We start from the raw sequence: 16645 nt of genomic DNA, 5'->3' as shown, positions 1-16645 counted from the left end.
AATGTCATGCATCTCTCACGGTGCTAGCGGGGATGTCACCGAGGTCACGGCAGTTCTGCTCGGCTAGGAATGGAGCCTCAGTGACCGGAGGTAACTTTGATGACGTCACCACCAGTCACTGAGGCTGCGCTCGCAGCAGTTCAGTCACCAGTGGTTTTTAGCCTGGATGGTCACGTTTTGGCACTGTCCAGGTTGAAAACTGTTTTTCCCCCAGACATGGATTGTGGCGTGGGACAGAACAACAGACAGGTATGGTATATTATTGTTTTTTTATTTTAGTTTTATTGCAGGCAAGCGAGGGCTTCGGTGGAATAGGCGTAAGGTGAATATAACTGTGTTTGTTATTTTTAAATAAAAAAGGAAAACTGTGTTTTGTTTTATTTCTAATAAAGGACTTTATTCTGGCTGTGTCTTTATTTATAATATAACTGTAGGATTAGTAATGGATTGGTACCTTACAGACGCCTCTCCATTAGTAAGCCATGGGCTTGATGTCACCTGACAATACAAAGGTGACATCAACTCCACAAATATTTACACCACTTGCTACCACTACAGGGCAAGTGGGAAGATCTGGGCAAAGCACCAGAATTGGCGCATCTAATAGATGTGCCTTTTCTGGGCAGCTGTATGCTGCAATTTTTAGTCTAGGGGCCAATATCCATGGCTCCTTGCAAGCCTGAGAATACCAGCCCCCAGCTGTCTGCTTTAGCAAGGCTGGTTGTCAAAAATGGGGGGACTCCACGCCATTTTTAAAATTATTTATTTAAATAATTTAAAAATACGGTGCTGGGACCCTTCTTTTCTTGATAACTACCCTTGCTGAAGCTGACAGCTGAGGGTTGCAGCCCCCAGCTGTGAATTTTGCCTGGCTGATTTACAAAAATACAGGGGAACCCACGCCAGTTTTTTTAAATTATTTATTTACAACGCAGGAGCCAGCTAATGAATACTCCTATCATCCGCTCCGGCAGCAGGTGTCAGATGATAAGAGCAGTTGTCCCATCAGCTGGCACCAGTTGTCCCATCAGCTGGCACCAGTGACCGGAGGTAAACTTTATACCTCAGATAACAACTGAGCACTCACGCTGTCTTTTGACAGCGTGAGAACCGTGGCTCTCTTACCGGCTGGGATGGTTTCACCACCGATCAGAAGTGGTGTTTGCCACGCTGTCATACACATGACAGCATGACAAACACCCGGTGTTTGGATAGCCGAACCCAAACAGCAACATGGACTTCCTGGTGAGGTCCGTGTTCGATGTCCGTACTCGAACAGTAGGTGTTCGGTACGGATGCCAAACTTTATTGGTTGGGTTTGCCCATCTCTAGACATGATATTTTATTTGACCTTCCATGAAGAATGTTCTAAATGTCTTACAATTTCTTACTACTAGTTTTCCTGGTCTCATTTTATAATTTTTTTGCATCAAGTTTTCATTAGGGTTTGATTATGTTTTATGTTTCCCATTAGTAGTGAACCTTGTAAGGTCTTTTGCTTTATGCTAGAAGTTACTCAAACAGCAGTTGATGCCTGATATAAGAGGCTAAAAATCAGACTTTGGAGAAATGCAATTTTATGTTGTTGCTCCATTAATAAGCCATCCCTGCACTCTGCAAATTGGATCGTGTATCAAGCACCTCTTCATTTAACGTCGGCCGTTGGATCCAGCTGTTCGATAAGTTAAGGTGTGACTATCTGCGAGGAGAAGGTGGTAATGGAAATCTTGAAGGATAAACATAAACTTGAAGCTGTAAAGAGTCCCCCAGGTGTTGGCTAATGATTCTGTATTGTGTGTCCAAAAAGCTTAGTGTATAGAGAGATCCCACATGGGGTGTCCGCCTAATCGCTTCTCTCTGTTCCGTCATTGTGATTCTGTTTTCTCATTCTTCAAGGAGCTGCTAGAGAACGATCTTTGATAGCAATCATTTTTACCCCCTGATATTCACCAACAATGGCTATGCATCTCTGGTTATTATAACAAAAAAAAAATAATATATATATATATATATATATATATATATATATATATATATATATATATATATAACATATGTCATCTCTAAACTAAAATAATCTTGGTGTGATAAAAGGCTGCAATGTTATGCATCCTGTTACATGGAAATACTATTAGTTTTATGCATGATCTACAAATACATTTTTGTTGAACTAAGTATCATGGGAAGAATGGACTCAAATTGCCTATTGGCATTGGACATAAAATAACTAAAGAAAGGACCGAAACACCAGCAGTGTGTATATGCTGTATAATGTATACAACGATCAGCAAGTGAACAGACAGTTCTTGACTTTGATGTGCTGGAGACTAGAAAAATGGGAAAGTGTAAGAATCTAAGCAACTTTTACAATGGCCAAGTTGTGATGACTAGATGATTGCATCATAGCATCTCGGAAACGTCAGGTCTTGTGAAGTGAAATGGTTAATGCCTAACAAAAATGGTTCAGTTGAGAACAATTGGTAAACCTGTAACAGGTTTATGGCCACCTAAGCTTCACTGAACCACATTGGGAATAAAAATCAGCTGTATGATCCACCACAGAAAAGCTACTATGGCACAAATTGCTAAAAAAGTTAATGGGGTTCACCGGTGAAAACAAGTTATCATCTTTTCACAGGATTGGTGATGAAACCTTGTTGATTCGTTGGGGTCTGACTACTGGAACCTGCACGGATTGGCTGACTCGGGAATTTTTATCCTCAATGTGGTTTTTTATCCTTATTAATTGGAGCTGCAGGGCGCATGTTCGACACTCCCTCCATTCATTCTCTATGGGGCCTTTGGAAAATGTTTAGCACTATACTCAGCAGACCCATAGCTAATGAATGGGGCAGTAGTAGAACATACACACTACAGCTCCATTCTAATGGTGATAAAAGTCCCAGCAGTCAGACCCCTACTGATCAATAAGTTATCATCTATCTTATGGATAGGTGATGATAACTTGTTTTTGATGGAGAATTCCTTTAATGCTGTCTATGACAGAAAAGTACCAGAAAACACAATGCCTTGCAGTTTTCTACAGAAGGGGCTATGTAACTGGTCTAGTTCTAGCTGGTGTAGTTCTTCTACGGGTCCCATAGATGCACGCGCAGCACTAAAACAGCAGTAGTCCGCATTTTTCTACACACATGTCTCACACTGCCATGTATGCATGTTACTGAATAAAGGATTACCCCAGGAAAGGTGAGTGCTGCCTCTTTCTATTTATGGACATTGCTGTTACCCTTTTTCTTGGCAAGCACCCGAGTTTTACTTTCTTTCCGGATTCGTATAACGCTGTCGCATCGGGCAATGTCATGGTTCCCAATGGCAGGGGAACGTCAGGACACATAAATTATGAACGAGCTCTTGGGTGATGGAATCTCGAGCTGACCGTGAGCTAAACCTACCACACAACTAATAGTGGCGGGGGGGCGTGCCTACGTTTTATCCCTAGACGTCTCTCGCCAGCCGGAGAACTAACTTACCCTAGTAGAGGAAAAAACAGACCTGGCTTACCTCTAGGGAAATTCCCCCAAAAAGGAGACAGAAGCCCCCCACATATATCAACGGTGAGTTCAGAGGAAAAGACATACGCAGTATGAAGGTAGGTTCAGCAAAGCGAGGTCCGCTTACTAGATAGTAGAAAGATACAAAAGGGAACTGCACGGTCAGCTGAAAACCCTTTTAAAATACCATCCTGAAATTACTTTAAAACTCATGTGTCAACTCATGACACCGGAGTGGTAATTTCAGCCCACAAGAGCTTCCAGCTACAGAGAAAGACTTAACTGTAAACTGGAACAAAAATGCAAACAAACTTAGGACTAAGAGTCCAACTTAGCTGATCAGTAGTCTAGGAGCAGGAACATGCAACAGAAAGGCTCTGGTTACATTGATGGCCGGCAAGGCAATGACTGAAGAGCAGGATTAAATAGGAACACCACACTACTGATGAAAACAGGTGAACTGAGAAAGAAAACAGACCCGAGTCACCAGTACCACTAGCCACCACCAGAAGGAGCCCAAAAGCAGATTCACAACAGTACCCCCCCCTCAAGGAGGGGGCACCGAACCCTCACAAGAACCACCAGGGCGATCCGGATGAGCCCTATGAAGGGCACGAACCAAATCAGAGGCGTGAACATCAGAAGCAGTTACCCAAGAATTATCTTCTTGACCATAGCCCTTCCACTTAACCAGATACTGTAGTCTCCGTCTGGAAATACGGGAGTCCAAGATTTTCTCCACAACATACTCCAATTCACCCCCAACCAGCACAGGAGCAGGAGGCTCGGTAGAAGGAACAACCGGCACCTCATACCTCTGCAACAACGACCGATGGAAGACATTATGGATAGCGAAAGATGCCGGAAGGTCTAAACGAAAGGATACAGGGTTAAGAATCTCCAAAATCCTATAAGGACCGATGAACCGAGGCTTAAACTTAGGAGAAGAAACCCTCATAGGGACAAAACGGGAAGACAACCACACCAAGTCCCCAACACGAAGACGAGGACCAACACGACGACGGCGGTTAGCAAAATGCTGAGTCTTCTCCTGGGACAACTTCAAATTGTCCACCACCTGTCCCCAAATCCGATGCAACCTATCCACCATGGTATCCACCCCCGGACAATCCGAAGACTCCACCTGACCGGAAGAAAAACGAGGGTGAAACCCCGAATTGCAAAAGAAAGGAGAAACCAAAGTGGCAGAACTAGCCCGATTATTGAGGGCAAACTCTGCCAACGGCAAAAAGGCAACCCAGTCATCCTGATCCGCAGACACAAAACACCTCAAATAAGTCTCCAAGGTCCGATTAGTTCGCTCAGTCTGGCCATTAGTCTGAGGATGGAACGCAGACGAAAAAGACAAATCAATGCCCATCCTAGCACAGAATGCCCGCCAAAATCTAGACACGAACTGGGTCCCCCTGTCAGAAACGATATTTTCCGGAATACCATGCAAGCGAACCACATTTTGAAAAAACAGAAGAACCAATTCGGATGAGGAAGGCAACTTAGGCAAGGGTACCAAATGAACCATCTTTGAAAAACGGTCACACACCACCCAGATGACAGACATTTTCTGAGAAGCAGGGAGATCAGAAATAAAATCCATAGAGATGTGAGTCCAAGGCCTCTTCGGAATAGGCAAGGATAACAACAATCCGCTAGCCCGAGAACAACAAGGCTTGGCCCGAGCACAAACATCACAAGACTGCACAAAAACTCGTACGTCTCGAGACAGGGAAGGCCACCAGAAGGACCTAGCCACCAAATCCCTAGTACCGAAGATTCCAGGATGACCTGCCAATGCAGAAGAATGAACCTCCGAGATGACTCTGCTGGTCCAATCATCAGGAACAAACAGTCTACCAGGCGGGCAACGATCAGGTCTATCCGCCTGAAACTCCTGCAAAGCCCGTCGCAGGTCTGGGGAAACAGCAGATAATATCACCCCATCCTTAAGGATACCTGTAGGTTCAGAATCACCAGGGGAATCAGGCTCAAAACTCCTAGAAAGGGCATCTGCCTTCACATTTTTAGAACCTGGTAGGTATGAGACCACAAAATTAAACCGAGAGAAAAACAACGAAAAGCGCGCCTGTCTAGGATTCAGGCGCTTGGCAGACTCAAGATAAATCAGATTCTTGTGATCGGTCAATACCACCACCTGATGTCTAGCCCCCTCAAGCCAATGACGCCACTCCTCAAAAGCCCACTTCATGGCCAAAAGCTCCCGATTACCAATATCATAGTTTCGCTCGGCGGGCGAAAATTTTCGAGAAAAGAACGCACAAGGTCTCATCACGGAGCAGTCGGAACTTTTCTGCGACAAAACCGCCCCAGCTCCGATCTCTTAAGCGTCGACCTCAACCTGAAAAGGAAGAGCAACATCAGGCTGACGCAACACAGGGGCAGAAGAAAAGCGGCGCTTAAGCTCCCGAAAGGCCTCCACAGCAGCAGGGGACCAATCAGTAACATCAGCACCCTTTTTAGTCAAATCAGTCAATGGTTTAGCAACATCCGAAAAACCAGTTATAAATCGACGATAAAAATTAGCAAAGCCCAAGAATTTCTGTAGGCTCTTAAGAGAAGTAGGTTGCGTCCAATCACAAATAGCCTGAACCTTGACAGGATCCATCTCAATGGAAGAAGGGGAAAAAATGTACCCCAAAAAAGAAATCTTTTGAACCCCAAAAATACACTTAGAACCCTTCACACACAAGGAATTAGCCCGCAAAACCTGAAAAACCCTCCTGACTTGTTAGACATGAGAGTCCCAGTCATCCGAAAAAATCAAAATATCATCCAGATACACAATCATAAATTTATCCAAATATTCACGGAAAATGTTATGCATAAAGGACTGAAAGACTGAAGGGGCATTTGAAAGACCAAAAGGCATTACCAAATACTCAAAATGGCCCTCGGGCGTATTAAATGCGGTTTTCCACTCATCCCCCTGCTTAATTCGCACCAAATTATACGCCCCACGAAGATCAATCTTAGAGAACCACTTAGCCCCCTTTATTCGAGCAAACAAATCAGTCAGCAGTGGCAAAGGATACTGATATTTGACTGTAATTTTATTCAAGAGTCGATAATCAATACACGGCCTCAAAGAGCCATCTTTTTTAGATACAAAGAAAAAACCGGCTCCTAAGGGAGATGAAGAAGGACGAATATGTCCCTTTTCCAGAGACTCCTTAATATACTCTCGCATAGCAACATGTTCAGGTACGGATAAATTAAACAAACGACCCTTTGGAAATTTACTGCCTGGAATCAGATCTATGGTACAATCGCAATGTCTGTGAGGAGGGAGTGAACCAAGCTTAGGCTCCTCAAAAACATCACGATAATCAGACAAAAATGCCGGAATCTCAGAGGGAATAGATGATGAAATGGAAACCAAAGGTATGTCCCCATGAGCCCCCTGACATCCCCAGCTTAACACAGACATTGCTTTCCAGTCAAGGACTGGGTTATGAGATTGTAACCATGGCAATCCGAGCACCAAAACATCATGTAGATTGTACAACACAAGGAAGCGAATCACCTCCTGATGGTCTGGAGTCATACGCATAGTCACTTGTGTCCAGTATTGTGGTTTATTACTAGCCAATGGCGTAGAATCAATACCCTTCAGAGGTATAGGAACTTCCAGAGGCTCTAGATTAAACCCACAGCGCCTGGCAAAGGACCAATCCATAAGACTCAAAGCGGCGCCAGAGTCGACATAGGCGTCCGCGGTAATTGACGATAATGAACAAATCAAGGTCACAGATAGAATAAACTTAGACTGTAAAGTGCCAATTGAAACAGACTTATCAACCTTCTTTGTGCGTCTAGAGCATGCTGATATAACATGAGTTAAATCACCACAATAGAAGCACAACCCATTTTTTCGCCTAAAATTCTGCCGTTCGCTTCTGGACAGAATTCTATCACATTGCATATTCTCTGGCGCCTTCTCAGAAGACACCGCCAAATGGTGCACAGGTTTACGCTCCCGCAAACGCCGATCAATCTGAATAGCCATTGTCATGGACTCATTCAGACCTGTAGGCGCAGGGAACCCCACCATAACATCCTTAATGGCATCAGAGAGACCCTCTCTGAAATTCGCCGCCAAAGAGCACTCATTCCACTGAGTAAGCACAGACCACTTACGAAATTTTTGGCAGTATATTTCAGCTTCATCTTGCCATTGAGATAGGGCCATCAAGGCTTTTTCAGCCTGAATCTCTAAATTAGGTTCCTCATAAAGCAACCCCAAAGCCAGAAAAAATGCATCCACATTGAGCAACGCAGGATCCCCTGGTGCCAATGCAAATGCCCAATCTTGAGGGTCACCTCGCAGCAAGGAAATTACAATCTTAACCTGCTGTGCGGGATCTCCAGCGGAGCGAGGTCTCAGAGAAAGAAATAATTTACAATTATATTTGAAATTCAGAAAACGAGATCTATCTCCGGAGAAAAACTCTGGTATAGGAATTCTAGGTTCAGATATAGGAGCATGTATAACAAAATCCTGTAAATTTTGAACTTTTGTGGCAAGATTATTCAAACCTGTAGCCAAACTCTGAGGATCCATTTTAAGCAGGTGAGATCAGAGCCATTCAAGGGTTAGAAGGAGAGGGAGACAAAGACTGCAATTAGAGCTGAAATGCAACTGATTCAACTATAGAGCAAACACAGAGGGAAAAAAAAAATTGCAGACTTCTTTTTCTCTCCTTTCTTCTGCCAACAGTTTTAACACGTGGCCGGCCATACTGTCATGGTTCCCAATGGCAGGGGAACGTCAGGACACATAAATTATGAACGAGCTCTTGGGTGATGGAATCTCGAGCTGACTGTGAGCTAAACCTACCACACAACTAATAGTGGCCGGGGGGCGTGCCTACGTTTTATCCCTAGACGTCTCTCGCCAGCCGGAGAACTAACTTACCCTAGTAGAGGAAAAAACAGACCTGGCTTACCTCTAGGGAAATTCCCCCAAAAAGGAGACAGAAGCCCCCCACATATATCAACGGTGAGTTCAGAGGAAAAGACATACGCAGTATGAAGGTAGGTTCAGCAAAGCAAGGTCCGCTTACTAGATAGTAGAAAGATACAAAAGGGAACTGCACGGTCAGCTGAAAACCCTTTTAAAATACCATCCTGAAATTACTTTAAAACTCATGTGTCAACTCATGACACCGGAGTGGTAATTTCAGCCCACAAGAGCTTCCAGCTACAGAGAAAGACTTAACTGTAAACTGGAACAAAAATGCAAACAAACTTAGGACTAAGAGTCCAACTTAGCTGATCAGTAGTCTAGGAGCAGGAACATGCAACAGAAAGGCTCTGGTTACATTGATGGCCGGCAAGGCAATGACTGAAGAGCAGGATTAAATAGGAACACCCCACTACTGATGAAAACAGGTGAACTGAGAAAGAAAACAGACCCGAGTCACCAGTACCACTAGCCACCACCAGAAGGAGCCCAAAAGCAGATTCACAACAGGGCAAGCATATATCAGCACTCTGGTTTTAGAGCCAGGACTCGCTTCTCCTCGCTGGTTCACATATAATATATACACAAGATATATACACATTATAATATGAATTATACAGGGGGGCCATTTAAATGGATACACCAAAATAAAATGGGAATGGTTGGTGATATAAACTTCCTGTTTGTGGCACATTAGTATATGGGAGGGGGGAAACTTTTCGAGATGGATGGTGACCATTCAGCCATTTTGGATCCAACTTTATTTTTTCCAATGGGAAAAGGGTCATGTGACAGATCAAACTTATTGAGAATTTCACAAGAAAAACAATGGTGAGCTTGGCCCACCCTGTATATGTAATATACTTAGAGCACTTCTGAGACAGAAGTATACCCCTAGAGTTAATTTGGAGTGAGACACAAAGGGTCTCCAGATCTGCCATTGTTGGTTAAATTAGGAGCAATGCTCCAGAGACAAGAACACACACAACCAGTATCTGTCAATGAGCAAGGCTTGTATGGACTCAGGTACCAAGACAGAAGTCTTTTTACACCCGCAGGAAAAAGAGAACTGTTTTACTACATTACCTAAAATGGATATTAATTTTCAAGAATAAAGGCTGTAAATCATGGCTTCTGCTAAGTTCCTGCTAACTAGTTCTATCCATCTTTCAATGCCTTCAACATTTTAACAAATAAATAGAATAGTAGCACATTGTATATATTCTGAACATTTCTAAACCTATTTTTTTCCTTGCTGGACAGCCCCTTTCACTTGTAGATTTTAGAAATATGCTGAGGGCTGATAAGATTTTTGTTATCAATTATTCTCAATAACTGGAACTTTGTCCCTGGTGTAGCACGCCTTCTTATAATGCCGCACACGTCCTGAAGCCCAGTACATCTCACAACAACTGTTCAGGCATTTGGATTTCTTTCTACCAACTCAGCAATGTCAGGTTGTTGTAATTTTAAATATATATTTTTTTTCTTTCCCATTATAACAGGAGAATGCAGAACCAAGACATCTGCTTTTTCTTGTTAGAGGAAGCAATTAAAAGAATATAATTTCATTTTATTTTTCTACAAAACTAAAACGCACTTCCATCTTTGAACATCATTATATTTTAGGGCCTCATGTCTGAGCTGATTGATTTTATATTTTTTACAAGGGATGGAGCCACATTTTTCCATTTTCAGAGCTCCAAATCGCCTGTTTTCATTCAAGTAGCCGTACAGATGAATGATAAGATTATTGCCTGCAAAGGGAAGCTTAGGAGTTTATTGTATACACATTTATTAAAGGGTTTGTTCCATCTGGGCAATCCCCTCTCTTAACAAAGATTTGTTGATGTCTGCCAACAACTTGCTGGAGTCCTGGAAGATAAAACTGTTAGCGAGCCAGAATAGCCCTACATGTATTCCATAATGGGAAGAACTCTTTGCAGAAACCATGTGCCCAGGCTTATTGTGGGAGTGATCTTAAGCAGAGACATGCATTCTCCCTTGATTGGCTTTCGAAAAATTGTCTTAATGTGACATTCCCTTTAAATAGGAACTGTACTTTCAACAAGCCTTAAATAAATCAAGGCGATCATAAAAAAAGTTGTAACATGTCTTATTAGAGAAATTTGATTCCTTTTCACTTATTTGATACCCTCATCCCCATTCCTGCCTGCTGAAGTTATCCATAAACTCTGAAAAACAGCTAAACTCCATTTTGCTCAAGACAAGATAGGCTGTCAGCACAATAAATGATCAGTTTAAACAGCATATTATACTCTGTGGAGAGGGGAGGGAGAGTTGGAGTTAGGAGCAGAGTGCAGAAACAAGCAAGGGAGGCACAGAAAGATCATGCTGAGTCTTCTAACAAGTCTTTTATCTCAACCCATGCATGGATTCACATCTACACTATTCAGTACTGCTGTATAATTTCATCCATGCTGCAGTTGTTTCTGTCTGTGCTAAGTAAGAAAAGAAGAGCAGGAATCCCTCTTTTCTGTGTACTCTGTATGAGAGACATCTCAGCAGCTTATGTGCTCCCACCAGAGTCAATTGCAAATTAGAGGCCACAGAAGGGAAAATGGGTAAGATGCGACACACATGTCCTAGAACTTCCAAGAATAGTTAGTCCTCAGTTACATACACAGGACAGCTTATTCTGTAAACATAATTGAAAGTAGTGTTACTTATTACATTCTGCAAGGGCTGCATAATTATATATGCAATAACTCTATGTCCCACCCCCAAGGATCAGGTAAAAAAGAAGTATGTTGTTCGTGAATGCAGATTTGATTCCTCCTCTCCTTTGTACCAATGTATTGTTTAATTTTTATCTATGTAGTAATACTACACGTTAGTGACTATAAATCACTGGATTCTATGTTTTTAATTTTAGGAAGCGCTGATTATGGCTAGCATGGACCATCCTCACTTAGTTCGCTTACTTGGAGTCTGTCTGAGTCCTACAATTCAACTGGTCACCCAATTGATGCCTCACGGATGCCTTTTGGATTATGTCCATGAACACAAGGATAACATTGGTTCCCAGCTCCTTCTGAACTGGTGTGTTCAGATAGCAAAGGTAAGGAAGAACTATTCGATGATTATTTATAAAATAAGAAAAGATAAAGGAATTGAAATATACTCGAGTATTTGCTAAAGACAGCAGGTCTATGATGGAGAAAGTAGCACCCAGAACAGCAACCTGATCCAGCCTTTGTATCCAGCATCTGTTCTCTGAATACAGTTCTAAAGATTTTTCTTGTTCAGTTGAAGGAAACATTTTTGTAATACAGTAGATAAATTCCGCTATACGTGTCTGATGTGCACCACCTATGAGCGCAAATGGACCAGTAAGCTTATACTTTGTTAAAGCATTTGTTGCTGACTGCAAAGTACTTAAACCAAGATTTATGATCTGATTCTCTGTACAGTATTTTAAAAGTGGTTTAAAATATCTCAATTCGAGCTTTTTTTTTAAAGAAACTCTGTATTTAAGATTTTGCAAAAAAAAACATTCATCACTTATCTGCATTATAGGTGATAAATGTCTCATCCCTGGAAATTAACTGCTGGAATTTTCACTGATTAAAAGAACGAAGAATCCCAAGATTCCTGTTTTTCGTGACTGCAACACATCAGATCACACTCTTACCAATGTTAATGTATGCGGCTGTGAAGATGCCAAATTTGCTGCATACCTGAGATTGATTAGTTATTTGGATCGCACTCGACCATGCAAGTCAATGAGTGCGTGGAAAATATCAGACTGCAATCAAATGAAATCTGAATGCAGTCCGACTTCCACGGATTTCCACGGACTGACACAAGAACAAGATGGAGATATGTATTTCTCTCCATCTTTTCCTCATCCAAGAGAATCAATTCATACTATGATCCCACTCTGATCAAACTCTGATCAAAATCTTTGATCAAAGTGTGAATTGCATAATCGACCTGATTCTCTCAGATTAGAGATTATGCCTATTCTGTACCTAGCCTAAGGAGGAGTTTTAATGGGGCGGTGGTGCCCTATCTCTCTATACAATGTCTATAGAGGGAATGGAGACAATCATAATGAAGCTAGAGTAAGCAAGGATAAATGGTTGGCTTGAGATTACAATTTCTAGTAATCATGTTGCCCCAACAATCAGGAAGTCATTAGCTATCTCATGGATGGGCGGGGAATGTTATTTTATGGAATAACCCATTTCTGTTACCAATTTTACCAGTGACACGCTTATCCATTTGATTCTTGTTGATAGTGTATTAATTCAATGACAGCTCTAGTTGAACACTTATGTCATCCACTCGCGGGCACAGACAGAAGAGGGCCCTTGTGTAAGAACAGTATATGGCCCCTTTGCAGACCAATAGCTCATCATAATGCACAATTCCACCTGCTATGGAGGTGGAAGTGGCCCTTCGTACCTCTTGGGCCCCTGTGCGGCCACACAAGTTGCACCAATAGTATATCCGTCCCTGTTGTCTTCACTGAACAATACTAGTGGACACTCAGTAAATAGAGTAGGCCGAACCTACGCTTAGTGTGCTCTTTTGTAGCATAGAGTAACACACAAAGTGTTATGCACAGAGTAGGAAAGACTAAGTGCAACATGAAGGGATGAGGAGAAGGGAGCCCAACACAAGGGAAGAAGGGAGTGGATACCCCTAGGCAGATCTAAAGTCACCCTGTCTGCCCTAAATATCCCTATATAGGTTCTGCACCTATCGTCGAGCAGAAACTTAATTCCTGCCTGACCCTTGCAATAAGCCCTACTTAGGGAAGGATGGGGTAGGCACTAGTCAATCCCCACTACTACTAAAGACAGTTGGGATAGACAAGTAAGATGAACACACTTATCTTTGGTAGACTCAGAGATGTAACACAGACGTCCTCCAGCAACACTAAAGAGAAAGATAGCCGAACTATAGCTCCAAGTCTCATCGGGAAAATGGAAATATCACTGGAGATTCCCAGTAGCAGGCTGTGAGTCTATAAACACCCAGGTCCATGTGTGTCTATTACAGCTGGAGAACGGTTGCCACTGGGTCAAAGAGTCATAAGGGTTAAGAAGGTGTCTGCAAAGCCAAACGCAGAGACCTTCTGCAGCTAGATGCAGTGCGACTGTCTGCAGCTTCTGACTTACCCGTGACACAAAGCCATCAATGGAAAGTTGTGTTTCCTGATACAAAATTATTTCTAGATTCAAGGAGAACTTTCTGTCCCTAATCATCTTATACCCTTGCTTACCCTTCCTTGCTTTGTTTAAGAACATAGTATCAGCATGCCCAATCTAATCATGAAGATAGTAATAACGATTCCCTAATGTTCAAGATGGCCATACAATAGTCCTTGATTTGACGTAAAGGTCGTTGTGAACGAGACCCAAGAAGGATCTGCAAATAACTCTCTATTGTTCGGGAGACATCTTTAGAAACAGTTTAGCATCTGTTAATACTTAATGATCATTGTAATCTATACTGTAATGGTTGCGTACCGCTCCTAGGCACAATGGGACGGGCGAGTTTAGATTCAGATGGTCCCATTATTGCTGTACTGAAATTAGGCCCCATCTGAGATTAGGAAGATTATTTTTAGAGATATTAAAATGGAGATTGTGATAGAGTTGCTATCTTAATTACATTGTAATAAATAGCAGATAAAGACCCATCTGTTGCCAGACATGAGAGCACTTGTAGCTCGACAGCTGCCGGAGCTCTGCTGAGAGTGCTAGGTCTGCAAAAGGCGGGCTAAGGAGCCTTGAGGTGGGAGATGGTCTAAAATGTCCTTTTCTCATTACATTACGATAAAGACCACAAGCTGGGACTTGTTTACAAGTTTAGATCAAATGCAAACAGTGTGACATCTCTGTCTTCTCTGGGATCGGGGGGTCCGGCCCCCACGGTGAAATCCCGGTGTGTTAGTGCCTGTTTCCAGAGAAACCAAAGCTGTGTCTAGGGAAGGCAGCCGGGAAAATACTCTGCGATTCTCAGCGGCGCTCGTAATAAAACAGTGAGTGAGCTAATTAAATATTGATTTTCGAAAGCTACTTATCCAACAACTGCAGTATACACACAATAAATCTAATTCCACTGTGCTTAACACTAAGTATTTAGACTCTTGTTTTGTGGTAAATTAACCACATTAACTGTTCGCTTCCTCGTAGCCAGGCGCACTTGACAAATCTGAAAAAAAAACGAAAACTTTTATTAGAAGAATAAAGGCATGAACTAACAAAAGTACTAGCATTAGTTATTGCTAACTCTAGCAGGTTTAACTGCAAGACCAACTTATTAAAGGGAATCTGTACCCCATTTAAGAGCAACATGATGTAGGGGCAGAGACCCTGATTCCAGAGATGTGGCACTTACTGAGCTGCTTGCTGTAGTCTTCATAACATCCCTGTTTTTTCTGTTGCAGATGTAGCATTCTCTGAGTGCTGAGCTCTATATAACTCCACCCACACTACTGATTGGTAGCTTTCTGTGCATAGGCAGAAAGCATTCTGTGCATGGGCAGAAAGCTGACAATCGGTGATGGGGGTGAGGTTATGAGAGATTATGAATATGGAGGATTACATTGTAGCTGGTTTACTAGTCCTCTAGTGATAATCTCCTGCTAATAAAAATGATTTTATCAAAAGTACAGCAAGCAGTCCAGAAAGTGGCACATCACTGGAATAAGGGTCTCCGTCTCTACATTATTGTGCTCTTAGATGGAAAAACCCAGTTACATATTCTCTTTAATGCCGAATATCAATTGAACTGGAAGTTCAATGACATAAGAATTATTATACCATGGGTATGGCTTTTTTCAAATTATTTAGACATGAATAAGAAAGTACATTTAGCAATTTGATAGTTCAAAGACAAGAATAAGAACTCTATTTTCCAAATTAGAAAAAATAAAATGAATGCTAAGCATCAGAGTTCTGTGTACTGTCGTTTTTCCTCCTCCCTATGGTACAGAGTACGGATGTTAAACTTAAAGGGATCCTGTCAATTGACAATTAAATGTATTTGTAAAAGGTATAATTCAGTAAGTCCCACATTCTTGAAAATGATACCTGGAAATTGGTGCAAAATATTGATATCCACTCACCAAGACTCAATTGTTGCAATAAGCATTATAAACCCAAATTATAAATGTGATACTGCTAGGGTGCAACATTATACCTTTTACCAGTCAATCCCCATGGGGAAAGACCACCAATTTGTCTAGATAGATATCATTGCGTTTTTTTACTCATTTTCATCACGTTTTTGTATTTTTGGTTTGTCATGTTCTATGTTAAGCTCCTTTGTTTTTGATTCTCCCTGGTATTTTTCTTTGGCAAAACTTTATTGATGCAGTCATGTGCGGATTACTTGTGTTTTTTACTGTAAACGCGCTAAAAATGGATGTGCGTTTTTTACCTTTAAGGCCATTCTAAGGGGAAAATCTGCACATCAAACTCGGCGTACCCGCAAGTGAAATTGACATGTGGTGCATTTCAAAAACGCCCCGACGGTCAGTTTACGCTGCATAAAACATGCAGAATCAAAAACTCATCGTGGAAACTTAATGTAATGCAATCTTGGCTATTTCTGATGTAGCCGAGCTCAGTTGGCTATTTAACCCTTTCATTTCTGAATCTTGATATTTTGCGAACATCTTATGGAAATCCTCACATACCACAATGGGGCCATCCTCTCTGCGGCTCCTGTTTCTCTCTTGCCCGATACCCTTGGGTCAGGCTACACGACTGAGTCCAATACAGTACGGCCAACTTTACAGCTAAGCATTGCCAAACCTTAGTACCGTCTACCTGAAGCCCCCGTGACTGTTTTTTAAGTTATGCTAATCACTGCACAAAAAAATTAGGTATTCACCATATGCCGGCACCGCACAGTTCTTTCTGAATATCTGAATATATCTCCTCGGTGCATTGTACGAATATATTACAGTAACTTCTATAGGGACATTATTTCTAACAGATGAAAGCATCATTTTTACCAGTTATTTCTGCATACGGTTGTATTTCCCCATTGAAGTAATGTGAGGTTTAGTTTGTTTTTCTTGTTTTACATGGCGTGCTGATTTGTGCCTAGGTCTGTGCCCGGTATGTACCTGCCAGCGGCATTCATTGTA

At 42.0% G+C, this 16645-nt stretch overlaps 1 protein-coding gene across 2 annotated transcripts in view; it reads left to right on the top strand.

Annotated features, from left to right (window-relative positions):
• Positions 1-16645, top strand: part of ERBB4 (erb-b2 receptor tyrosine kinase 4) — a 1241858-nt gene that overhangs the window by 1006458 nt on the left and 218755 nt on the right. For both annotated transcript variants that reach the window (XM_077272252.1, XM_077272251.1), the window contains exon 20: positions 11408-11593. In XM_077272252.1, the coding sequence (XP_077128367.1) occupies positions 11408-11593 (186 nt within the window). The remainder of the gene's footprint in view (positions 1-11407; positions 11594-16645) is intronic.

This window comes from Ranitomeya variabilis, chromosome 7 (genome assembly GCF_051348905.1).
Source record: "Ranitomeya variabilis isolate aRanVar5 chromosome 7, aRanVar5.hap1, whole genome shotgun sequence".
Taxonomy (NCBI): domain Eukaryota; kingdom Metazoa; phylum Chordata; class Amphibia; order Anura; family Dendrobatidae; genus Ranitomeya; species Ranitomeya variabilis.
Note: the sequence above shows the minus strand (reverse complement) of the source record. Positions and strands in the feature narration are given on the sequence as shown.